Here is a 27768-nt window from a genome sequence, read left to right on the forward strand (position 1 = left end):
AAATAAATACTGTTCTGTTGAACTCAGCATATTAGAATGATTTCTGAAGGATCATGTGACACTGAAGACTGGAGTTATGACTGCTGAAAATTCTTAATTTTTAAATAAAAATTAATATATTTGAAATTGTAATAATATTTTGCAACATTACTGTTTGTAGAATATGTTTGATCAAAAAAAGTGCAGCCTTGGTGAGCATAAGAGACTTCTTTCTAAAACAAACAAATGTTACCGACGCCAAACTTTTGAATAGCAGTGTATTTTTAACAAACATAACTGCAAAACAGTTTTATGGTCCCTGCATCAGTCAACCGATGACAAAAATAGAACTCTCAGGACACCAGCTACTCCTGATGACACTAGCTAATTATGATGACCGCGGATTTCATCTAAAAAGCAAGAAAGGAAGAAAAGAAAAAGAAGAGAGATCCCAAACCAATACCAAAGAAGGTTTAGAGGGGAAAATTAGCAGAATGAAAAAGCATTAGCAACAAACAAAAAATTAAGAACAGCTTGTGGTGAGAAAAACAGCATGAGAAAAAAAGAAAACGAGGGGTAACATTCCACAGTTGTTGTAGTGTTGGGCTGTTACTGACTTCCTGAAAGCAGTGGCTCTGGTCAGGGCGTAGCAAACTCCTACTAACAAAACCCACAAACACACTTCACATCTAAATTCAACGACTTTACACATGCAGCACACCCAGATACAGGCAAGCAGGTGGTGTAATACATGTGGCCTGTGACCAAGTCATCTGAAACGCCTCTGTCTAAGCATCCAACATAATTCACATTTAACGTATCATGCAGAATGTTCAAAGAGCTACAGGATAAATCCTGCTTGAGTCATGTGAGTGTGTTGATACTGTTAACTAATAATAAAACTATTAAAAAGTATTTTCTTAATTAAAATAATAACAACATAAATATTAGATTAAATACTTGCCTATTAGATGAAATGTTGCTTTGGCAACTAAATGAATAATAATTTTAGTACTCCAATTTAAACTAAAAATGAAATAAATAGAAGTAGAAATATTTAAAAAACAAATAAAAGTTACTAAAACAAATGAAAATATAATCAATAAACACTATAATGGTATATAAATAATAGTAAAATAATACTGGAGTGTTTAACAATGTAAAACAAGAGAGATAATGTAAAGGTTGTCAGGACAAACATCACAAATTCAGACATTTACTCATTTATATTTTTAATTTTGGATGAACTATTCCTCTAACATGTCACATGTGTCTAAACCACATGACTAACTGTCTGTCTTCTGTCACCTGACCAATAGCAGTAGCAAGATCAGGTGATCAACTGAAGGAACATGTCGTTACACAGCCTCTCTCCAAACCAGACCCCTGGAAGACATCAGCCACTGTACTGAAGTGCATTACTAACAGCAATGAGTTTACCACAAATAGAGAACTGAGACTCTCTGAAATACCTTCAGATTAAAGCAGTCGACCACAGAGCAATGGCAGTTAACACACAAACATACACGGTCTACTGCATCCATCAAAGATCCTCCAAACAAAGCCTTTACACACACACAGAGGACATCCTCTCACTCATTCATAATGTGTGGCCTTTAAACGAAGCACGCAGTCAATAACAGAACTTAAAAAGCCTCTAGATTAGACAAGAGCTCATATTCTGCATGCTTTAAATGCTTGCCTCGTAATAACAGCTGAACAAACCTGGCTAGACGTTTCTCAAACAAAATGTTAGTTAGTCAACAGTCACTTATGCTAATTAAATGTTTATTGATCTTATGTAACAGGCTTTCACTAAATACAAAGTCAATGTTCTAACTAAAAGAGGACCTGATTGGCTCAAAGCCATAGAGACTCTCAATCTTGGCAAAGATTATCACAACAGCCACAAAGGGATGGGTTTTGAATTATGCTTTTTTTTTTATAAAACTAATAAACAGCAAACAATTAATAGCGGTGCTCCTTAGAGTAAGCGAGTAATTTCTTAGCTACAAAAATCAAGACTTTTTTTAAAACAACTATGATGTAGACTGATTTTAAAGAGCAATATGTACAGGTGCTCGTTTTCTTTGTACATTTGTGCATGTAAGCTGATGAAGATCTCCTCCTTGAGCCAACAAACCCCTCCGAAATGAGCCATTACACCCTGTCTTCCTCAATATACCACCCATAAATTCCATCCTCAAAATTAAACTTTATAGGAAAAGGGACTTTCCTTAATAAACATGCTTTTTGAAAATAGGGGGAGGTGCCGGACCGGAGACCTTGGAACATCTCCACAGATTGTAAATCTATTCACTGCAGACACCCTCCACACACACTCCTTAGAGCAAAGAAAGGAGCTTCTGATGAAGTCAGTCTACGGGGTCAAGGCCAGATTGCAGTGAGCATCTGAGGAGAGGGAGAGGAGATAGAGGAGAATGAAGAGATACGAAATACCAGAATAAAAATGGAAAAAGAGTTGAAATTTCAGCATTCACCATTGATATCTATGACCAGTGTGTAGTGTCAGTAGTAGTGTGTGAGTGGAGAACAGGAATGGGAAGTGAGAGAGTAGGAGTTCTGGAATGTCAGGAATCTCACATCGGTTTCTTGGAACTAAGCTCTGAAAGCAGCAGAGAGGAGCTGGGAGCTGTAGCCTGGACAGGGTTCTAAATTTACAGCAATCTTCTGGACCCGCCCTGAATGATCCAGATTTACTACAGTGTGTTCATCTGAAGCTGTCCAGGAGTGAAGTGTAGAAAAAAGGTTATCAGACGATATAATGATGTAATCTGGACATGCCTTTGAACTTGAACATGAAACAAGGACAAAATGAAAAAAGGACTGTTCCTCTCTCATCCAAATTGCAACAACATAGAAAAGATCGAGACAGATTTTTTTCAATGCACAAATTTTTGGGGGAAATCCCCAGAATTATGTTCAATGTGGTAAAAAATTGTTCAACTGAGCACTAAACTCTGACTGGTAGTTAAAATAATTAAATTGATCCAAATCTTTAAAGTTGGCAGGAAATGGAAATTCACCCCATCTATTTTTTAAATGATCTGGGTACGTTCTGGTAATTTGATTTTCTACTTAAAAAGAAACGAGAAACAAGAAATTGTTTAATAAAAAGGAAAAACAAGTTTATGCTTTAAAATTAGTTTTGAATGTGTGGGCGGCCCTGAAACGGCCCTTTAGTCAATAGTTTAGGACGCAGTGTGAGCTCCTGCAGTGAAAGTACATAGTACAATTTGTCCTAAACATCACACAAGCTTATATTAAGGGCTTCAAAATAACTGGTAAGATATAGTTAACAAGTTTAAAGCAGCTTGCCCTGTCAGATGCTCTGACAGATACTGTTGCTGACTGACAGATAAATACTTGCGCTGTTTAATGCGTTTGAGATGTGGTGCTTTCCTCAGTGCTTAACTTACATTTCACAGGTATATTCTCCATCTGTAAATGTTAGAAAGTCAAACAAATATGTCCATTTCACTGTCAGGAGAGGACGAGCCTTCTGCAAGTGAATCTCCGCTAAAATTCAAGCTTCCGTGAACAAGCACCGCCACGCGCATGCGCGCCATACAGACGGAGCAAAATAGAATAGTAGCGCAATAATTCTGACTAAAATATACATATTGCTAAAATATTTGTTGTTGGAGACTATAAATGTGCCATGTGTGGAATTTTAAACCTACAAGTATATTTTTATGAAAGTGACCACTATAATGGGGTAATCAAATGCAGGCTAATATAATTAACTATAATACAATAGTTTGTGCTTTTGTTTTTATTTTCATTTTTAGTTTAGCCTTTAGTCAATTTAAAAACAAAAGCATTATTTTTGTTTTCAGATTGTAATGTTACAATGTTAGAATGTAATGTGATTTTAACCACCTTTTTTGCACATAATATATTGCATTGCCTACATTACATTCACTATATTTGTTTCCATATCCTTCAATATCAACATCGCTTGTAGGATATCATTGGGCAGGATGTGAAATATATATATTTTTTAAATAAATACAGATTTTCTTTATCCAAATCGAAAAACGTAGAAAGTACCAAGATATATATCGTATATCGCCATTTAACCAAAAATACAGAGATATGATTCATATCGCCCAGCCCTAGAAGGTACACAGACACAATTTTTATTTTTCAAATCAAACATCATAACTGAAACTTCCAGTGAACCAACAGATTTCTCTCTAATGTCGTATGCCGGATAACAATTTAGTCCAGATCAATACTGCCCCTTTCTTACAATCAACTGTAAGCTTGCCTTCAGATCTGTCTCCATTCCAACCAAGTCCCGACTTACATCATTTTATTTTCTGATAATCTGTTTGACTTGGATGACAATACAGAAGAAAATCTGTCGCTACTTCTGTTTCATCTCTTTCATTTTAATAAATGAACAAGTATTAATTGGGGGACTGGATTAATTGAACTTTGCCCCAATTCTGCAGAAGGATTCTGTGTGGGTCTGGTCATGACCGAGACAAAGAAACAAGGGACCTGGTGTGGAGAAATTCATCCTTTTAACAGTATAGTTACAGCAAGTTCATTCATAATAGATAAACACACCAGATCACATGCCGCTTCGCTCTCTGTGGAATCCCGTTGCTGCATCTGCTGGTGTGTGAATGCTTTGTGACAGTTGTGTGCAAACCTCTATAAAACATCCTAGCATGTAGTTTGTCATAGATGTGTATCTCAAGGGAGACCATGCATGCATTTCTGCATGCAAATGATTTTGTGCCTATGCAAGCGCATGATTTTATTACATGAGACTTCTGTGGGTGTGTACAGATGTTCAGAAATGTCTGTGGTTTCACTCAGGTAGGTATCGTGATGGATATATTCAGCGCTGCAGCCGCAGTCTGTCTCCTCCGCTACCTTGCTAAGCAAATAGAAAAATCACAGATGCATCTTTGATACCCTTTACAGTATGACTGCGACATTACACCACAATAATTGTTGAGTAATGTGCAGTGATGTGCAGGGAATGCATCATATTCTGCACTGGCTCACGCATCACCCGGCTCCCCTGCGAGCACTGCCCATAAAAGAACACACTGGATCTGTGGATTAGCCATGGTAACAGATCTGCTGCTCACACCCACCATGAGAGAGAGAAAGAGAGTGCGCACGATCACAGCTCTGACCTGTATGAAGGATGATGTAAGCAGCTAAAACACATCGGGTTTGGTTACAGAGCAGCACCGTGTGACAACACAGCCAGCCAATGGGAGAACCGCCTAGTGACTGAGCATAGTTACACAAGCACACACACAAACTACACAGAGCTATATATGGCTGGAGTGTGCTAGCCATTTCAAAATAAATAAATAAAAAATCTAATAAAACAAAACAAGTTCCCTGGCATTCCTCGGAGCCTGGCTTCTGAGCTCCCTTCCACACAAATCCTCTAATTATAGAGAAACCACAAGACACTTTTGCTCATATGCAAGACAACACAGCGCAGAAGAGAACAGGAAGGGTTTGGGTCTATTCACAAGCTGGAATTCTTTTTAAAAAAACCTGCGGGGAGAGAGAGAGAGGGAGAGGAAGCCAGTGGCGCTGCAGAGGCTGTCTGTGATTTCCGTGCGGAAGGATTTAGAGGGCGGGCGTCAGGATAAGCAAAGGTGGGGACAACACAGACCTGAAATCTAACAGGTTTACTGAGGTAATCCCTCAAAAGAGAATACAAGTGTGTATGTGTGTGCTGCGAGTATGGATCCACTCCTTAATTACACTTTACCTAATCTAAACATTCAGTGCACAGGTTAAAAACATAAAATGCAAAATATCACAAAATATTATAAAAATACAGTAAAAAAAACGGTAATATTGTGAACTTTTCTTTTTTTTAAAGCAATTACTTCCTTTGATGGCAAAGTTGGGATGGGTATCAAACGACTTATTGGTTCGGTATTATAATGGAATATATCAGGTTCTTTGTGTTGATGCACTTTTTAGAGATGTTTGGACAGATTGCTTGTCTTTCCACACTTACAAGCAAAAGTCTTGTTCCACTTGTGGCAATGAGCATTGTCTGTATCGACTCTAGTGAAGTGTAACCACACTTTTGTAGGTTTAGTTCTCTCTGCCACTGTCACTAATTAAGCAGGGCTTTTGTGTTGTGCGCGCTGTAGCGTGCGAGAGGCACAGACTTCGACGGGAGAGAGATCTCTCTTCTGGATTGTGAATAGGCGAAAACGCATCATAGACAAATGTCTTAATATTATAGCAATTAAGAAATGTTGGTAAAATAACATTTCCAAGACAGCGTTTATGTAGCAATAAACAGGAAATTTTCTGAAATTCTCTAGTACCAAAAGCAGAACTGATTACACTGGAGCTTATTAATACTACAGTCTTTCGCAATTTAACCCCGAGGCCCATTAAGTACTGGGTTTCGGTACCCATCCCTAGTATTTAGTGTCACATGATTCTTCAGAAATCATTCTAATATCCTGATTTGCTCCGCAAATCACAAGTTCTTATTATTATAAATTTTGGGAAAAAAAATTAAATTCCAGAAAACAATTATTATTTTTTGTGGAAACGGTGATACACCTTTTCAGGATTCTTTGAAGAACAGAAAGTTCACATGGAATTTATTTGAAAGATAAATAATTTGTAACATTATAAATGTCTTTACTGTTACATTTATCAATTTAACGAGTCATAGTACAAAATATTAATAAAAATAAAAACTTTTGAACATAGGGTAACATTTATAGTCAATATGCCAATAATTTAATAGCTGAAGACAATCAGTAGATTTGATGATACATTATGAAAAACTAATTTCTGCGTATATGAATCATGCACGATGCGACCAGGGATATTAATAAAGTTATTTAGGTTAAATGTGATTGTTAAGAACACAAGAAATTATTTTTAACAAGGGATACACTGACTAACATTTTTTTAAACACTGATTAACATTTTAGGCAATTGTTATATACATGCTATGGCTGATGTAAAATGTACATTATTTTGTCCCAAATTCAAAATATTTTTTTTAATAAAATCACTCGATGCTACAAAATAATCTACTAAATAATATATCGTATGAAAATTGGACAAGTTTTGGCCAATCTGTGATGCACTGCTAGTTTTCCGTTTATGAATGGAGGCCTGTGAGGAATCAGATGCGTTTTGAGATTTTATGGCATGCAAGAACCCACAGCCATATTTGTGACAGGTGATATCCTCTAAGGGACACATGTGTGTTCTGCTATGGTGGTTCTTCAGGGACAAAATTAAACACCTGCTTGGTGGAAAAAATACACGTTTAAGACTTGAACACAGCCACTCACTGAGGGATTTGGCACTAAGAGAGACACAAGCGAACTTTGTGAATCAGTGTAGCAGGCAGCTAATCACCATCCAAGCCCATTACTACACAGTGTTCCTCGTTCCTCTGCCTGCCCTGTCTGTAAGTTAAAAGGCTCAATGAGAACCGATTGAGAATCAGATCCCTTCAGTTCATATTATCTTGTCGTAGGGATGCAGGGACTGAAAACTCATACAAGATGAACACTTACATTAAGAAGAATCAGATTTTGAGAGACATTAGGTGTCATGAAGTAAAGCTGACCACAGAGCAGTGGTTGAACTCCACAGAAACTCTCAACACAAAGACATCATGCGCTGCTTCGACATTAAAGGTGCAGTAGGACATCTGGGAAAATGCTAACTTTAGCCTCATAGCACTAAAAGCGTACATCCCACCCTCCCTGCAAATCACCGTCCAAAGCCACGCCTTCTGAAGCATGAACGCGCACAGCCCAGAAGACCGGAGACAACATTACTGCAATACATCATGTGTCATTCACCGGTGAGAAAACTTTATAGTAGTACAGTTATTAAGAGTACAACATACAAAAACAAATTCTTAAAAACAGAATTAGATGCAGCATGTTTTCGGTTTGTTTAGCTAGCAAAACTTTTCAGTGTAATATTTCTTGCATGCCAGGGGTTCATCGATGAGAGTCTGGTTGTTGTTGCTGCTTGCCTGCTATTCTCGCTTTGTCTGCACAGCGTACATGAACACACTGATGACTACTTATGTCTGCGTGCCGTGAACAGCCTGCGCAGTGGTACTGAATGCAAACACACATTGACCGACAGGGAACATGATATAGGACCGTTCGGACAGAACGCAACGATTGAACGAATATTCTATGGTCCTACGCCTTCCACAGACAACATATATTTATAAAAATACATTTAGACCACTTAACAGAGTGATCGCTATCAGGATATGAGGAGACTTTCAACCAGCATAACAAAAAAATGTCTGCAGAGAATCACCTACAGCACCTTTAAGGTCCATCTTGGAATGTACAGAACCATTCAAAAGTTTAGGGGCCATATGATTTATTATAAGAAATTAAAACTTTTATTCAACAAGGATGCATCAAATTGATCAAAAGTGAAGTTTGATGAACATTAAATATAATATAATATAATATACTTTAAAATTGCAAAACATTAAAACAGAAAACAGTCGTTACAAAAGATAATAATTTCACCATATCACTGTTTTTACTGTATTTCTGATTTTTAAAAACGCAGCCTTGGTGAGCATTAAAGACTTTTCAAAAACATTTAAAAAAATAATAATAATGTAAACAAGAATTTTGAAAGATAATGTAAACAATTTAACAAAAAAATTTGAACGATAATGTACAGGAGAAGCAAATGTGTTACAAGCTCCACATCCAAATTCCACCATACCTTTGCTTCTAGCATCTAACGGATGGAGTCTATTCATTTTATCAGTTTCCGATAAGAGAGGAACAAAGAGTTAAAAGTATATAGTAAATATGCAAGTATTCAATTAATAATTAATGAGTACGTAAGCCGTGTTCAGCACGTCGAGCATGGTCATAATCATTTGGTTTCAAATGCTAGAGGTAAAAAATAAAATAAAAATAAAAATAAAAAAAATTAATCTATAAGACTGCTGAATCTTCAACATGCCATCTAAAGGAAACTACTATTAGAAAGAGGGAAGGAGGGAAGGAAAGTGTCTGTATGAGTGAAAAAGTTTGAGCTAAAGGAGGAAATGCGGTTGTTCCTTTTTTCTGTCACTTTACAGTGATTTGCAGACAGACAGCGCTATAAAACACAAACACAGTTAGAGCCTTAACAGATCTCAAAGGAATGTGTGTTTTAACCATGTTTAACCAACAGACTCTGATCTTTCAAAATTCAGGGGCTCTAGGATTAAAATATTAATTTCAGTATTAAACAATGCCTCAAATACATATCTAGCTTTGAGCTTGAAGACTATCAACCTTTCTTGTGATTTGCTGTATGGAAAAAAAAACACTGTATTTTGAACCTACTTGAAAGCTGTCTGGCTGTGCTAATAGTGTATAAATGACCTTGAGCACGATAAGAGAAGAGCGCAAATAAATGACGCTGTGAGGAGAGAACTGTGGCAGAGGGCAGAGAAAAGCCAAGCTGCTCTCTTTTTTTCCACCTCTACACACGTCGTCTCAGTTTCTTATCAAAGAGCACAGATGCTGACAAGGAGAAATCCAGCGCTGGAGACAGAGCACTTGCACGCCTGCAAGAAACGCGCCAAGAAGCTAATGTACACAAACACACAAGATTGTACAGCATATATATAGATTTTGAGCGCAAACAGCCTTGCAATTAACGATCTCTGGATACACTGAGATGGTGTGTGAATATGCATTGATAGCAATGATATTCACGTTTTGGTGTCAGACTGGGACGGAAGTATGGTTGATTTGAGGCCACCAGGTCTAAATCCCCTAATATTACTCTGTCTAGAAACCTGAGCTTCACAAAAAAGATTTTTTCTAATGTAAGGACTACAATGGATAATGCAAATAGTAGCTTATCTCCTCAAATCTCCATCAAAGCTATGCTCAAAACATGATCATACACAAATAAAAGGTAAGAACATCTGAACAGAAATATAATTTCTTACCTCTTGTTTATGGGCTTCTCATCCTTTTCGTAGGGTTTAACAAACCATTTTCCAATGCGTACGAAACTGCGGTTCATCAGACAGCGCTCCAGCAGGTTGTGAATGGCCTTGAAGAGAAGAGTTCGACATTCGTAGGACAGACCGCTCTCCCACACGCCGTCATCCTCGCCTGTGGAGAGGACAAACACACAGAGACCCGGTCACCAGCCTGCTGCTGTCTATAAACATCTGATGTAACGTTCGTAAGTAAAAGCAATTTGCAGAAGTGAGTGACAGAACACAAACAAAAAAGAAAGGCAGATCTACAACTTTTTTATACAAAGGCAAAAAAGTATTCACTATACTTCACTAATACAATAACTGCAATTTTTAACTGACCAGAAGAAAAACAAGATCACTCTACAAAGCTGAGGCTGCATATCTGCACAATCTTTTTTGACAATCTTAAACAATGCTGCATCTAATCACTCAAATTTAAAACAATCCAGAGCTCCTGCTGATTTTAAATCAATGAAAAGCTTGGGTCATTAATTGAATTTAAGAGACCTATGCACCTGCAGAATTTAAAAAAAGAAAAAGATTTCTGAAGCTCTAGTTACTTTAAAGCAACGCTTTTTTTTTTTTTTTTTTTTTGATTCGAGTTAATTAATCTGATGCACTGATTCTAGCAAATGCCATCTTGCCTTGCACAGACTAGACTTGCAGGTATGGTGTCCAACAGGGCTGTAAATCTGAGCGCTGGTTTGTTTCTGGATCACGTTCGGCAGTGGCCTCTATGCTTCAGTAATCTCATTAGGAGTCACTGCTTAAACCTGGCAGCTCTTAAGCTCCTTTCAAACATGTCTCTGTGCAGCACAGCTCCCATGAGCACCCAGAGGCTGCACGCATTACACCACCCACCCACACTTGCCCGCCCGCAGGTCTGCAGATGGATACACAACAAATCCACTTGATAAAACAGTAACAAACAGCTCAGATAGGATTCCCCAACACCGCAGACGTCTGAGACAACATAATTGCCCCAGTGTTATAAATTAGACACACATTTAGTTAAGGTGACAACACAAAAGCACTTGATCATTTGTAGGTAAAAAGAAGCTGATCATATCTTCCTAACCAATCACAACAGAGTGTTCTTATGTGCAACCCTCTTTCTGGTCATGGCATGCACTCGGGTATATTTAAAACGCAGTTACTGTACCTGTTGCAGCTAACAACACTGCATATTTATTTGTTTTTCCTTATGACTGCATTTGAAATGCTTTGCTTAAAAGTTGAAATAAAAGATCATTTGAGGCTACTTTGATCAAGCCATCAGCTATCAGTAATAGTTCTGTACACCCTAGGGGTGTAACGGTTCGGTTTAGAGCTGCACGATTAATCGTTAAAAGATTGCGATCTCATTCTCGATTCAAACACCCACATGATCTTATTCCTAAATGACCACGATTCTGCTATGTCTTTTACGAGTATTTTGCTGCTGTCCATGTTAATGAATGACGAGTGTCCATTGGCACGAAGCAAGCGGAGCAGAGCGAGCGTTTTTAATTCATTCCCATGGAAGTTGAGCTTCTCTCTGAAGCTCTAAAGTTCTAAAGGAATTAATTGAAACTGCTCGCTCTGCTCCGCGCTACTCCGCGCTAGTGGACGAGAGGGTCGCGCTTCCGATGTGAACGCTCTCATTCATTGATATGGGCAGTGACAAAACACGTGCTAAACAAGGACAAGTTAAAACAAGGACTTTGGTTAACCTTTGAAAGTACGATCATCACACTGCAACATTCAAATCCAAGTTTGCGCTGCCGCTGATCTGGAGAGAGAAGTTGCCATGTAAATGTCCAGTATGAAGCAGCTTCACAAACAAAGAGTGTTTTCAACCACACATTATTGTTATTTATGAGTTACAAACATTTAAATAACAGGGGATAAAAGTGTACTGGGATAAAACTTTAGTTTGGGTATAAACATGGTATGGATCAAAATAAGAGTAAATACTCTTTTAAAAATTATTTTGACACTTGTATGTATTGTATAGTTTATCGTTATGCCAAGAGGTGGTGACAAGTAGGGCTGTCACTTTACGTTCGAAAATCATTTGCACAATCGATCGGACCAACCAACACAAGTTTCGAAAACGAAAATAGGGAATCAATTTTAACGGCCTTCTCTCGGAGGGTGTCCAGCTCGTCACGATACGCCCACAGCGAATGTGCGTCACACAGCAACTGCAGGCTCTGACAAACACACATAACAGCAAATAATCCTTCTGGATAATGCGTCTCTTTTTACTACAAAAATGTGAATTCTGCCGGTATTCAGACAGTCTCATGCATGGAGATACAGATTCGGGCTACGGTCTACAATCGCCTACGTAGGTGAAATTTGTTTGACTTTTCTAATCGTGTAAACAGCCATGTTGAAGCCTGCAGTAATGTTTTTCATTGATGTTATGGCAGTCCATTGTTTTTCGAGAATGTTATACTCCTGTTTGTCATTGTGCACGAAACTTCACGCCAATAAATCATCAGAAATATTGCTGACTTGTGCGCGTCTCAAGCACGGCGCGCCCTCTTTACATTCGTCCTAATGCCTGTTAGTTGTCAGTGGATTTGCCTATATTTGGCGTTTAAAATGGAAACATCTTTAGACATGGAAAATCGATTTTACACTTATGTCTCAAAAATCGAACAGGATTTTTTCACAAAAGTGACAGCCCTAGTGACAAGTGAGTGTTTAAAAAAAGTGTTTCTCATTGAATCATTCATTTAAATGATTTATTCACAAATGCTGATTCATCCAATAATGAAACAAGTCTTGATGAATGAGACATCGACTCCATTCAAATTATTCTTTATTTCATTCAAATTATTCTTTATTTCGTTCAAACTAATATATCTTTTAAATAAAAATGAGTGTAAATCTGAATTTATCCAGAAATGTGCAGTTCTAGTTCAGTTTTTATCACGGTTTCAGGGTCACGGTTTGAGTATGGCTCGGTATGTGCTATGTTCAGGGAAAAAAGGACTAGTCTGCCGAACCGTGGGTGGAGAACAGCACGATTTTTTACAGAGTACCGTTACACCCCTAGTTCACTCAGGTCTGCATTAACCGTTTTAACACATTCCCACACAATCAGTGTAGAAGATTCATTGTGGGCCAAATCATAAGGTCATTAAATCAGAGTTTGTCTGCATGCAGTGAAAGAAGTGCAAACTGAACGCAGCTGAAGAACTGGAATCAGGCCAGAAGGCAAATCTATAATTCGTTGATGTCTCCTGAAAAGGCAGCAAGTAGCACAATTCACTTTTAAAGGATGTCATTGATTTGACTAACAGCTTGGCAACAATGAAACACCTTGTCTTTTGTCAAAGCAGAGAGAGAGGCAGAGAATGAGAGAAAATTGGGTGGTTTTGGCTGTCTCATGCATCTTTTAATAGCCTAAGTACAGGGCCAGCTACTTTTCACCTGTACACAGATACACGCTCTTGACAGAATCATTCAAGGTAAGAAACATTAACCTCATAGTCCATGAAAATCTCCCATTCATGCAACATCCAAAGAAAAAAAAGAAAAAAAGTAACAAAAAAAGGCATTGATCTTTTTACTAGGGATGTGCACAACTAATTTCATTAATGTTTAAACTTATTTTTTTCAACCGACTAAGTCTAATCCCGCCCCCCAGAGACAGTCTGTATATGCAATCCATTTGAAATAGACTACATAATCTATGAACAGTCAAACCCCATCCTGAACGCCGCTAAAAATAGGTCAGATACATGCAATGTCCCTGCCTTGCATTTTGATCATTGTATATTAAAGGTGCTCTAAGCGATGCCGGGAGTCTTCAACTTCTTGTTGACATTCGAATTGTTGTCAAACAAAACGGAGGCTAGCTAGACCCTCCCTCCTCCTCATCCCGTCTCCTCCCCTCCCTTCCGGCATAAAGGAAAGTCAAAGTAGTCACAAACAAAGTTAAGTTTTACTGATACTTCATTCAATGTGTAATGTCGCCAAGTTAGATAGAGGGTTTTATATATTGCAGAACAGAATGCAGAAAAAGAGAAACATTGTCTTAAAATCATTTCGCCACCTGAGGTTATAACTGCTATAGCTTGTGTTGGTTTGGCGAACATGAACGTCAGTTTATAAAGAAAAACGCATTTACCTGTTCTGCAAAAACAGAGCAACTGAACGTCGGATTGGAAGCCCTTCTGCCGGCGGAGTTCTCGCCACCTTTAAAAGGTTTTTCCGATGTAAATTCGGTATTTCGCGAGTTCCTTATACTTGTCCCTCTTCTTTGCAATTTGTTCATCAGAACGTCGTCTCTTTGGTCGTGTTTCGGCCATAATTCAAACTTCCCTCTTCATGCTTCTCTCTCCTCCACACCCACTTCATGTGCACGCGCACTAACCCCCCAAACCCCACCCTCAAATACTTCTTGTCGGTGATTGGCTGGAGCACTTTTTGTTGCGTTTCATGGTGCAGGTGAGCCCAGTTTGTTTTTGTTGCCGTTTGTGGAGCCTGTGGTGTCTACAGAGACCGCGTTTTTTTACAGTGTGTTCAGGGGACAGGCAGCTAGCGGATAGTGAGGAGATGTTTGCTGTATGTGACAAAAAATGTTTTGGCCTAAAAAACGCGTGGCATCGCTTAGAGCACCTTTAAAGCGTTCACTTAAACAACGTTAGTTATTATAGACACATTTATTCAAATCAACTGAAATAAAAGGCAGTGCAAGAACAAGAAGTTAAAACCAAATGAGCCTGCCTATTATAAACAGATTTCCTCAAAAGTTAGTCCACACAAATTAGCATGTTAAGGTATTGTTGTTCATTACCACATCAACCACTTGCGTCTGGGTTTGAACGCACTTCTCGTGTATGAAAAGTATCTGTACACATGATGGGCAGCAAAATCGCAAGAAAAGCTTGACGTGTACTGACAACTATACATTATTTAAACGTATTCTCTTCATTAGGATGTTGATAAGAACTTTTCAAGTGTCAATTAAGCTTCATTTATGACGTTTCTCCTTTAATCTGATTTCAAATTCCATACCGTACTGTCCCTCATAATCGATAGTATAACAAGCCTATAAGCTTTTGTAACAGCGCAGAACTGCAACACCACATGACCGTAACCGCAAGAGACAATAATCCAAAATCTTTACTGACTGACAAATTTCTACCGGTTAATCGTGCATCCCTAATTCAAACTATGCAAAAACACTATACACGGTGCTTTTAATATGAAACTCAAAAACACTAGCCTATACAATACTTAATATGAAATCTCAGCTATAGGTAACACATCCCGTGTTTTCCCAGATTGTGAGCCTGTGCGTTAGGATGGCATTAAGATGATGAAAAACCAATGAAGGCATCACTGTCACTTCCACTTTCAATAACGGCAAATCATCCGTCTAACTTTTTTTATATAAACAGCTGCCGTAAAATCTACTGTTGTGTGTCAACGGCATTTCATTCCTCCTTTAAACCAAACCATCATGTTCACTATTTCTACTGCGGGGAGGAGGCACCTGGTTTCTATCAAGCGTTCCCTATGACCTTGTATCTTATGGTCTAACCACTACCCACAGAGCACGAGACACAAAGAGACACAAAGAGAGGAAGACAGCTGACTTACAAAGACCCATGTGCTCAAAAGACTGCAAAATATACTAACTAACACCCCTGAAAAATAAACACATTAAGCCTGGAGTGCAAAACAATATTAAGGAGTAATTCATAATAAATAAATGCATAAATGATGCAGCCTCTCTACATGCATGGAATTTGAGTAGTGACATGAGTATCGTCGGACTGACACTGGCTGTGTTTGTTTTGTAAGGGTAGTTTGTTTTGTAAGAGTAAGACACTGATTTTTAGACACAGAGACAGTGGGTTTTTTTTCTAAAAAAAAAGTTCAAGTTATCAAGGGAAACAATTGAATCGACTTTTGAATCGACGGGGGGATTAAAAACAATAATAATCAAAAATATTATTATTACTATTATTTAAATATTATTTATTAATAATAGTTATATTTATTATAATTCTACCAATCCAATATTTCTGTACAAAAAAACAAAACAAAAATTATTGTTATTATTAATGAATAACTACAAAGTTTGAGTGAATCATAATAATATAAAAATGTATAATGTAAAAAATAATATAAAAATAAACATACAATACAATTATTATATTTACACAGAGGTGTGAATCTTCACATCGATTAAAGGGGAACTTGGCAACTCTAGCCATTTCTTCGCTGATTTTCACTTTTGTTGTCGCATGTGTTCTCAACGAGCTCCCCCTACAGCTGTGGGGCGTATAATTCACAACACTGTCATAAAAAAAAACGGTATTGAGGGGGGCTTGTGTATGTCTATGTCGAATTGCCGTAAAGCAGTTCGTTTTTCTCGCTCGTTCTCGCTTCTCACGAGACTTTACCAGGACGTTAGTCCCCATGTTGCAAGGTTGGTTTTCCGCCTGGGAACGCTAGGGGGAGCGGGGAAAGTCACCATTTTCATCAGAACAGGTTATTTAACCATCCAAATGATTTCTAAACGGTTTTATTAAGTTGAAATAGTTGCCAAGTTCCCCTTTAAGAATCAGAGGCTACCAATTCGATTATAAAAAAAATTCTCGATGCGATACAGTACAGTATAGTTTTATTTAATGCCATGTCAGCATCTGTGGCTATCTTCGTGACAAAAAATACAATATACACAATAAAAATAAAAACCAAGCAAACACTAAAAATACAGTTATTAATATTATTCAAGACTTTAATATTAACATAAGATAGGCCCTACTAATTTTAAAACCTTTTCTGGTAAAATCTTACTAAACAAGTCCTGAAGTGAGTTTACTTCATAAAAATGTTTTCTACTTGCATTAAAAGAGGGACAGTCCAATAAAATATGTTTAATGGAAAGGGGGGTATCACGATACATATTTTCCTCCCAATCTTTTATATAGTATAATATTAATAATAATTACTGTATTAATAAATTACATTATAGTTATTTTTGTTATTTTATCTTTGTAATTAAAAATAGAACAAAGATGCAAACAACAAACAGTCGAACAAGTACAATATAAGAAAAACAAATTAAATGAACAGTGCTTTTTCATTTACATTTTATATATATTATACATATTTAACAAAGCAGATACTGCACTTTATTTTCAGATACACGCATGTTCTTTTTGTAAAAACCGAAACATCACACACAAAAAAAATTGCTGTTTTTTTTGTTTTTGTTTCTTGAACAAAGATCACAGGGGATACATGTATCACACAAAAAATAGGATAAGAAACTCAAGGTAAAGCAAGGCAGTAAAGTACACACAGTAGGAGATAACATCGGACGCAAATGCTTTGCTTCCTAAAGACATACGTAACTTTTTTATTAATAGAGTAGCCTACTTTACTTACAATAAATTAACATGTATAGCACATTACTATATATTATAGGCCTATTTAATTACACTTAAAAAAAATTATATTCCACAGCGCTGTTTACACATTTACAATATAAACTGTAAATTACTGCAAATATATGAATTCCATGTGTAGAGACAATAAGAGAAATTCAGAGCTGTACCCTAACCTGACCACAACTAAGAGGCCAGAACATGCTGGTCTTTTCAGCAGTTCCCTGTATTATTCAGTACACCAGCAGTGAGTACCATATTATCCTGCCTCAGACACACATGGGCTCATAATAGCAGGACAGTGAGCCCTACCCCTTAGTGTAGCGCTGCTCCCTACAGCCACAGGTTCCTATGCAGGAGTCATTAGATCAGCTGTAGGGTCATTAAACAGAGAGATTAATGTCTGCTCAACCATTGGCCCCAGGGGATTGCGCCAGACCAGGGAAGAGCCAGAGCTGTGCGCTACAAGAGCCTCTTCTCTTTCTTCCTGCTTATTTTCTCTGTTGTCTCTTTCTCTCCATCTCCATTTTTCTTTAATTCCGTCTACCTCATCTTCATCCTCTGCTGTAATCCGTCTTCCAAATGCACCTCCATTCCTTTCTCTTCTCCTTGTGCCCTTGGCTTTCCTTTCCTTTCTCGCTCGCTCTCATTTGTTCCTTTTCTCTGATTTTGAGTGCAGAGCCATACAAGGACCGGAGAGCTTCAATTACTAATTAATGACTATTTCCAAAGATGACAGGAGAGCACAGCAAGAGAGAGAGAAACGCTAAGGAAAGAGAAGCATAAAGATGGAGGAAGGAGGAGGCAGGGCTACCCCTTGTCTCTGGTTTGGGGAATTAAGTACAAAAGCCAATGCATCATCAGGACAGGGTGAACAAGTCTGACCACACCATAGTTTCAGTAGCACAGACACAACAACAAGCAGCAAACAGCACTCGCTGAACTGAGGAAAATTATCAATAACGATTACAGCCAATACCATAGATAGTCAATTCTACCAGTTCCTATATTATGATGATTATTGTTTCATAAATTATGAAACACTTCTAACACTTCTTTTGTCACTACATTCATATACTGCATTCATTAGTTTGGGGTTAATAACTTTTTTTTTGAAAAAGAAAGAAAACGAGCATCAGCAAGAATGCATGTTGATCAAAAGTGACTAAAGACATTGTTACAAAAAAATCTATTTTAAATAAATGAAAACTACTGTTAGACACCTAAATAACCTGAACAGCGCTGTTTATTTTATTTGTATCTTTGCTCTACTGAATTTATTTGTGCTGTTGCTTGTAGTTTGATTATTTGTTCTTATTTTCTTTATTTTTATTCGACAGTAGTCCTTTTTTTACCTGAACATAGCACATACCAAACCGAAATAATACAAACTGAACAAGAGCTGCACGATAAAGGATAAATTGATAATCACGTTTTTTTTTTGTGTGTGTGTGTAAAATGAAGATCGCGATTCTCCCACAATTCTGAAGAAAAAAAAAAGACAACTAACCGAAACAGTGACCGTAAAACCGTGATAAAAAACGAACTGAGTAATTTGAACCTTTACACCCCAATCCCTACTAAAAATGCTAGGGATGTCCCGATACTAGGGGTGGGCGGTACACCGGTGTCATAGTCATCACCGGTGTGACATTGCGCCACGACATGGATTTTCTAATACCGTCAATACCGTAATAAATCAATTATGTTCCTTGAACGGCTGCATTTACATTAGGGCTGTAGTCAACCAAAGAAATGCTTAGTCGACCAAAGTCCTGTCCTAACATTTTAACTAAAAAATAAAAAAATAAAAATAAAAATAAAAAAAAGACGCGATGTTTTGCATTTTGATTGAACATTTATTAAACAATTGTCAGAGCATTTATAAAACAACAACGAAAAAACGTTTTTGTTTTTGTTTTATTGACACCTGGGATCCCCCGCGAAACGGTTCTCATTTGCCCTTGAATAAGGCCGGCGACACACTGGCTGCTGGCGTGAGAGTCTCAGCTGCGTTGGGTGTCTGTTTTTATTTCGGCTCCCATGTTAAAAGGTTGGAGTTTGCACACTGCCTGCGTGAGACACGCGTCTCAGGCGCGGCTCGAGCCACGCGGAAAACGCGTGCATGCTAGAAATAGAACCGACGCCTGAGTGTTCCTGCAACAAGAGTGTTCTCTGGCTAGAGCGCAGAACAGCGGAGTTTGTATGAACCGAAGTGCATGCCTGAGCTTGTATTGCTGCTGTTGCTTTGACATTGTGGAAAATAGAATAAACAAAATGTATTAGACTTTTTACCCGTTATTATCAATCTAAATTAATCTCGTTTTTAATTTAGGCAAACTTAATTTCATGTTTTCTGTATTTAAATTTCGTTTTTTTCTTTATTTAAATTTCGTTTTTCTTTATTTAAATTTCGTTTTTTCTTTATTTAAATTTAGTGTTTCTTTAGGCCTATTTAAATTTCGTTTTTCTTTATTTAAATTTCGTTTTTCTTTATTTAAATTTCATTTTTTCTGTATTTAAATTTCGTTTTTTTCTTTATTTAAATTTCGTTTTTCTTTATTTAAATTTCGTTTTTCTTTATTTAAATCTACCCTTTACTGTGTCAGTAATTTGTTAGTCAGAAAAATATTAGACTACCTTAAAAGTATTGCTTAATTAACAGACTGTGTGCGTTTTATATCACTAGTGCAGTGTCCGTTCTCGGAGAATATAGCCGCCCTGCTCGCGTGAGGTGCGCCGCTTCCCGCTCGCGCTGTTCTGTAGTTTACTATTAATTCTGAACGTGTCGCGTCTCGCGTGTCTGTCTATATTGCACCAAATGCGACACTGCACTCCCTTGTTAAGTCGATTGGATGAACGGTTCTCGAAATAATCAAAATGCAAACGGACAGACAGACACATAGAGATTACTACCTATATTCCTTACTGAGCACGAAGCAGCAGTGCAGCCAGCCACAGGTGCGGTTCCCGAGTGTTCTACGTGGTGCGCTAAACTGTGGCGCTGTTACAAAATAGCCTAAATTAAAGCATTTAAAGTTGTGGATAAAACATAGGCTAATTATATTTAGAATACAGTAATATATAACTGCTTATAAAGGAATAAATATCAAGGAGTAAATCAATGAAAATTTCTTTATTGGTGAAAAAAAAAGAAGTTATACCGTGATATTATACCGTCACCGTTCAAAAGATGAAAAATACCGTGATATTAATTTTAGGTCATATCGCCCACCCCTACCCGATACCACTTTTTTCAGAACGAGTCCGATACCGATACTTTAATTTTTGATACTCGCCGATACCGATACCGTAACCGATCCCAATTATTTAATCCAATTTTGATACTACAACAAAAACTACCAGCCTAATTAATGTGAATTTAAAACAAGTAAGCAGTCAGTAACAAAATAAGAACAAACAATCGAACTACAAATAGGACAAATAAATACAATAGAACAAAGAACAAATGAAATAAACAGTGTTTTTAGAGTACAGAACAGGTACAGAAATTTGAATAAAGTAATCAAATGTGAAAAAAGCATATAAATTACTGTATAAATAATATATAGATAGATATTTTTGTAAAGTTGAAAAGGGTAGCGTATTTAGTCAAGAGCAGTGAGTATTTCTTTGTCCTTTGTTTGATTAACATTAAAACACAGAAGCAGGTTTATCAAACTGCTGCCCCTTTAAGACCGAACGCACGGACCGCATTTGAACATGGCTACGTTCATTTGAGATATAACCGACTTTGTTTACTATAGGATACTCGCCAAGACGGGCGTTTTTACATAATTTTGTGTGAATTCGTCCGTACAAGCGCAAGACGTGAAAGACAATTTAATTCAGTATTCGCGCGCTGAGACGCTGGTTTGCGGGGCGCACGCTTTGGATGTTTGCGTTCATGGAACTTCTTGACCTGCACACGTCCTGAAATATTGTAGGGAACCACTCATTATACTTAAATCAGGTAACAGTTCATGTTTTACTTTACTTGCATATACAATTTAGTTTTCATCCAAATAACATGTGCTGAGTGAACGATAAGCAATCAAGAGCATTCAACAGAAGTGCGCTCGCTCGCTCTCTCTCTCTCTCTCTCTCTCTCTCTCGTCAGTTAATAATAATCTACATGCCTCGTTTTATTTTCTTTGCCATTGACATCCGACTGAACAAACTTTCCACTGATGTCTGTTTAAAGGGATGTGCTCGCAATATGTACGCGGTATCGGTGCGTGGTATCGGCGAATTTTTATGAGTACGAGTACGAGTATATGAGGACAGTATCGGCCCGATCCCCGATGCCAGTATCGGTATCGGGCCATCCCTAAAAAATGCATATCATAAACACTGTACAAAATCACCAAAAACAGTTTAAACTAGGGATGGGGCCGATCCGATCCAGTATCGGTATCGGGACCCGATACCAGCGTAATTCACGTATCGGATTTTCCCGATCCAACCTGCGGAGATATCCGATATCCATGAGTCATGTCTGCGCTTTAATGTTGTCTGCTGAAATGACTCCAAAAGTCATTCCCGCCGGCGAGTCTGCTAGCTGGCAGCAAACTGCGGAATGGATTTCCTGAACGGAGGCGCGGCTCAATGAGACACAGAGTTATGAGAGAAATCCGTTCCGCAGTTTGCGGCTAGCCACATGTCCGCTTTGTGTAAATACTTCACACTGGAAACGCCGCAGAGCAAGACAGCTAACGTTAAATGCAATGTTTGCAAAGCCGTGATTCAGAGCTCTTTAAAGCTCCCTCGCGTCGTACAACACAGCGAACGCAATCAAACATTTAAAAAAGCACCACGTTACTGTGGGTTCACACCAAACGCGAATAGCGCGTCAAATTCGCGTCTAGTTGGACGCTTGAATATTTTGAATCCATTCGCGCGTCCAGTGCGAAATTGGCGCGCGTCTGAGGTGAAATCCGTCTGTTCGCAAGATGCTGATGTTGATCGAGCATTCATCGAGAGAGTTACTGCATCGGAGCAAGGATCACCCTTCAGATAGTGTGTGTGTGTGTGTGTGTGTGTGTGTGTGTGTGTGTGTGTGTGTGTGTAAGCTGTTTACACTTGCACTTTTCTTATATTTCAAGACTCTAGTATTTGACATTTTGTGAATGTAATAAATATTGACATTACAATCAATTTGAAACCCTTAAAGTTGCATATTTGTTTTCAGAATGGGATTTTTCCTGTTAACAGTATTTCCTGTTTTTTTACTTCCTTTTCTGACCTTATAATTTACCTCAAGTTGCCTTTTGGGACATAAGTTACATGCATAACTTACATACATACATAGCCTACATACATATCATACTTGCATGTTGAGAGAAGTTTATTTCAGCATCATATAAAATAAACAATAATGATAACAAAAATATTAAAGCAAACACAGCTCTGGTATCGGAATAGTATCGGTATCGGCCGATATCTAAATTCAGGTATCGGGATCGGATCGGAAGTGAAAAAATGTGGATCGGTGCATCCCTAGTTTAAACCAAGTTCCTTTAATCTAAAAACATTAAATCATTGACCTATTTCACATATCTGCAGATCTTGACCACTAAGCCAAACACAAGCTACTTTCAAGTACAATGTAAACTGATGTTTGCCAGCACTACTGGTAAAGGTATAAAATAGATTGTTATTGACAACTGCAATTGCACATTTTAACGAAAACAAACAAAGCCCTGTCATTAGAGGAATAACACACTCTTGCAACAAAGCCCTTAAACTGTCAAATGGCACAACAAAATTACCAGAAAAAAAAAAAAAGAAAAAAAAAAAAGCAAGGCCTCACAAACGGTGAGAACAAAAAGCAGCTTTGCACGCGTTATGCCGGGCAGCTAACCACCAGCAGTGTAAATCAACCCAAATCTTTCTCCTTCAATAAAGCAAATGAAATAACACCAATTTCAGGTGACCTAGAAATGTCTTTTTAACACTAAACAAAATGTGTCTGTACAAGACCCATGCTGTTTTCTGGTAGGCATCTGGCACAATGTGTGATTGTCTGATCACATTGCTTGACTGTTATGGTATCCGAAGTCTGTTTAAAACTTGGGAAGCGTTGCGGAAACAGAGGAGGGTCGGGGAAATTGAGAAGGACAACAACGCACCTTCTGAAGCAAAATAGCTTGTAATATTTCCTTTTGTATCTGACATTATTTCCTGTTGGAGGCAAATCTTTCCAGCAATGGGTCAAAGGCCAAAGCAAGCAGAGGATTTACAAATGACATTCCTGGGATGATCTCCCTCACAACCACCCCAAAGATCTTCAGACACACAGTGATGTCAAAGAAAGGCAAAAGCAGACATCATCTCCTCCAGAGCACTCAGTTCTCTCTCTGTAGATGGGATCCAACACGTTTTCAAATAACCTTTTCTCTGAGCAGCTCAGCTCTGTGGCCCGAGGGTTCACACTACACACAGCTTGCCAGTAGAAGATTCCTGCTCTTAAATGCATGGCTCATGTGTCTGACAAACAGTTCCAGTCAAGCCGCTAGCACACCACCAGTGTGCCTAAGAGTCACACGGCCGATGTGACATCGGACAAATACTTAATAAAGGGTGTTCATCACAACTTGTGTCATTATGTTGGTGGGAGAGTCTCAGAGGTTAACCTGGGATTACTGCGACTGACAGGCTCTTGGTGTACTTGGCTTACTGCCCCAACTAACACTTGTATTAAAGGTGCATCATTTAATTTCTGTACTACATGGGACAATTAGTTTTACAGTGGCCCCACATAGCAAAAAGCTAAAGATTAACCAAGAATATTGTTGTCCCACCACCACGTTGCCCAACTGATAAAGGCTGCCATTTCTGTTGCATACGAGAAACATCAAACGACACAAAGGTGGAACGAAACGTTCTACTTGTTTGAGCTGCGCAGTGCGGAACGTTTATTAGCTCTGAGAAATAATAGACAGCGCAAGCTCAAAACAGGTTTACTGGCAGGATGATCTTGATCACATGACACCGTTACTACACAGCGCTGGGAGATCCAGTAAGAAAGCATTTGAACTAACTGCAGAATAAATAACATTGCAGTTATATCTAGTGGGACGCATTCAAATTTAGCCCAGAATTCTGTTACAAACCATATCAGATCAAACAGTGCTGATGTCTAAACCAGGAGAAACATTGTGCCATGAAAGAACAAGTAATAGTAGGCTTTTCAATCCACAAATCACCAACATTCACCATGGATTTAATGTAGCAATGCTAACTGTAACCATGGTATTGTGGCATAAATAGTTGAATGTTTTTTATTCATCTCAAAGGGTACAACTCTTTTGAGACTGAAATTCAAACACTTTACAAGAGCTTTCAATTGTTTCACACTTTTTCCAGCACGTCAAAGCTCTAAATATTATACAATTATTATCCATTATTTTTAATGTGATGATTTGTAAAACAAGTTTAAAGATGAAGGAAAACTAACACTTTGTGGCAAACAAGCATTTTTATTTAAACAAATACATGAAATAACCACTATAACCAGTAGATGGCGGCAGAGGAGCACTTGTTGACTTATTAGCCACTTCCGCTGCCTAATATATGGAAAAGAAGGCACAAAGTCTCATGAAAAATAAAAACTTTTCTTTCAATTGTGACTGAATTACACAGAAAGCAAGTTAATGGCTTGTTTCCACTGAGCGGTACGGTACAGTACAGTCCAGTTCGGGTCGGTAAACCAAATCGGCTAGCGTTTCCACTGCCAACAGTACCCTTACTTGATAGACGTGGTGTAGCCTATGCCGGAAAGAAGTGATCAACGTCATTTTTGTGCGAAGAAGAAAGCGAAATAAACAACAATGGATGACATACTGCAGATCTTGTTCTTGCTTCCCGGCATGTTTGTCACAAGAAGCCAAGCGCCAACATTAGGCGTTTCTCAATAGCAAGTACGCAAAGTTCGGACTTGCCAAGTCCAGCTCAGGAGAATGACTCCCGAGGACGCGAGTCCGGTAATTCTGCAAATGGAACAGCACGTTCTTCAAAGCGTCACTCAGCTCGCTCTGCTACTCCGGTTATCTCTGTATGTACATTTTAGGCAACAATAAAACGAAATATGTTATAAAACACCACACTGCCTCTTTACGTTTTCATTTAAAGAAATCTTAAACATTATAGCCACACAAATGTGGTTCAGGCAACGAGTATTGATTATAATCACTGCATGTAACGTTAGCCTATTTACAACAAAAAAGAAATATTTAACACAACCGTGCCTCTTTTCGTTTAAATTTAAAAAAATATTAAACTTATTAATATGGTTCAGGCAATATGTGCATTTGTACTCTGATCATCTTCACTGTAATAAAATAAAAAAATTACAAAACTAAACCCTGTCTCTTTTTGATAAATTTCAGTTTTATCAATAATAGCCATTATAAAAGTATAAGTAAAAAGTACAAGAAGCTATACAATAAGAAATAAAGCAAACAATTCAGTCAAACATACAAAGTCAGCGCTCTAGTCTAACGTTACAACGGTAAAGTTAAATAGCCTAAATATAAAGTTAAGAAATTTCACTTAGCCCTCAGTTTGGCCAGGGAACAAATTATAGATTCACAAGACCAAAGATCGCCCGTTAGGTCTACACAAGACGAATTATATCTCATGTTTAACCACTACAGAGACGTCAGAGTCAGCGGCAAACGTCAGAAGGACCAGCCGAGGAAAGGCTGTTCCAGACGGGGTACATGAGCGCCGAGCGCCCCGTGATTGCCTGGATCTCACAACCCAAATTTTCATAAATCTTTATAAATAAACCACAGATTTGAGCTTTAAACAACTACATTCTCGCCTGAAAAACTCTTAAAATGACATTGTGACACAGTAACAGCAGTATTATATTTAAACTGTATATTAAAAAAATGGCGCTTCTTATGTTGTCATTCCCCTTGTAGCATGCGCAAGTGACGATTCTCTGTCAACCAATCAACGTCCTGCAGTGAGTCTAGCTCCACCCTTTAGTACCGTACCACTGTGCTAGGTACCCCAACGGAAGGGTACCCTAAAAGTGGTATGGTACGGTTCGGCATTTTGGTACCATTCACAACTTTTGACAGTGGAAACGGAAATAAGTGCGTACCGTACCGCTCAGTGGAAACGAGCCATAAGAGTGCTCCATTTATAATCACTTTAAGCTGTCGTTCAGTTTAGTATGAAACTCATTAGGTTTTTGCACATTACTGCTGTTAATACAAGTTAATTGTATCTGCATTTCAATTCAAGTTCAGTGCTTTACTGTAAAATTTCCATGTAATATTATTAGTAACTGCACTTATTAATGCAAAACAAAAAATTACATTAACTTTATAATTAATTTGATATAATAATTAATATTTAGTAATAATAATAATTTATTTTTATTTATTTATTTTTCAAAATTATACCGTTTCACGGTATATGACGTTTTTTTTTTTCAAGCATGAGTGGGCGTTAATCACATTTTCTACTGATTGAGAGGAAATACTGCAGTAGATTGACACAGAATGCCCTATTTTACTGTAATGAGTGAATATTGTAGAAAAAATCCACACTAGTATTAATACAGGTTTGCAAGGCTGTTTACAAAGAGGTGCCAGCAGGAGGCACTTTAGGAGCGGCAGAAATAGCGGTTTCCTCAGTAACGGCTGAACACAAAGCAGCAGCGCTCATAAACGCTGCTTTATCAGGAAAGATAAAGAAAGATTCAATTGAAATAACATCGAAACTTTTCTAAAGACAGTCAGTTCACTTCAGATACATTTATATAAAAACATCCGTGCCGCATTTTGATTTTGAAACGTGCAGTGCTCATGTTTATTCAACGATGTTAATGTCAACCACAAATAGATTTTCCAAAAGGCTGTGTTGATATTTCTCACCAATGTATGGGAAACACTGTAACTGATTTCAAACCGCTGCGGCGAGAGCGTCAAAGTGGCCGGAAGTCATTCATTTTCAATGTGAGCCGGTGGCGAGCTCCAGCGAGAGCAACGAGAAGAGTTGAAGTCAGGTCAACTTTATGGTAATGAGCTATGACGTGGTTCAGTGGCAACCAATCGGAATGTAGAAGTCCTCCGCTTGAGAGGATTCCAGAGAACGCAGTCATGTAAACTTTATTAGTTCCCAAGCAAAATAGGTTGATATTTTGCAAAATAGGTTGAGAGGTTGATCTTGAGGTGAATTTGATAAGAAGACATGCAACACTATTTAAAGGCAAAATTTTTGTGCTAGAACGCTTGTTTTTCAGCGGGAATGCAATTTAGACTAGCACTTAACCATGAACACAAAAGACACACCACATAAATGGCTTTTAATTGGTTTATTGCGTTTGCAAACATG

At 37.9% G+C, this 27768-nt stretch overlaps 1 protein-coding gene across 1 annotated transcript in view; it reads right to left on the reverse strand.

Moving 5' to 3' along the window:
• Positions 1-27768, reverse strand: part of med13a (mediator complex subunit 13a) — an 88263-nt gene that overhangs the window by 49619 nt on the left and 10876 nt on the right. The window contains exon 3 of the mRNA XM_084104257.1: positions 9974-10142. Within this exon, the coding sequence (XP_083960383.1) occupies positions 9974-10142 (169 nt within the window). The remainder of the gene's footprint in view (positions 1-9973; positions 10143-27768) is intronic.

The sequence above is a fragment of the Abramis brama genome (genome assembly GCF_963993115.1).
Source record: "Abramis brama genome assembly, chromosome: 25".
NCBI lineage: Eukaryota > Metazoa > Chordata > Actinopteri > Cypriniformes > Leuciscidae > Abramis > Abramis brama.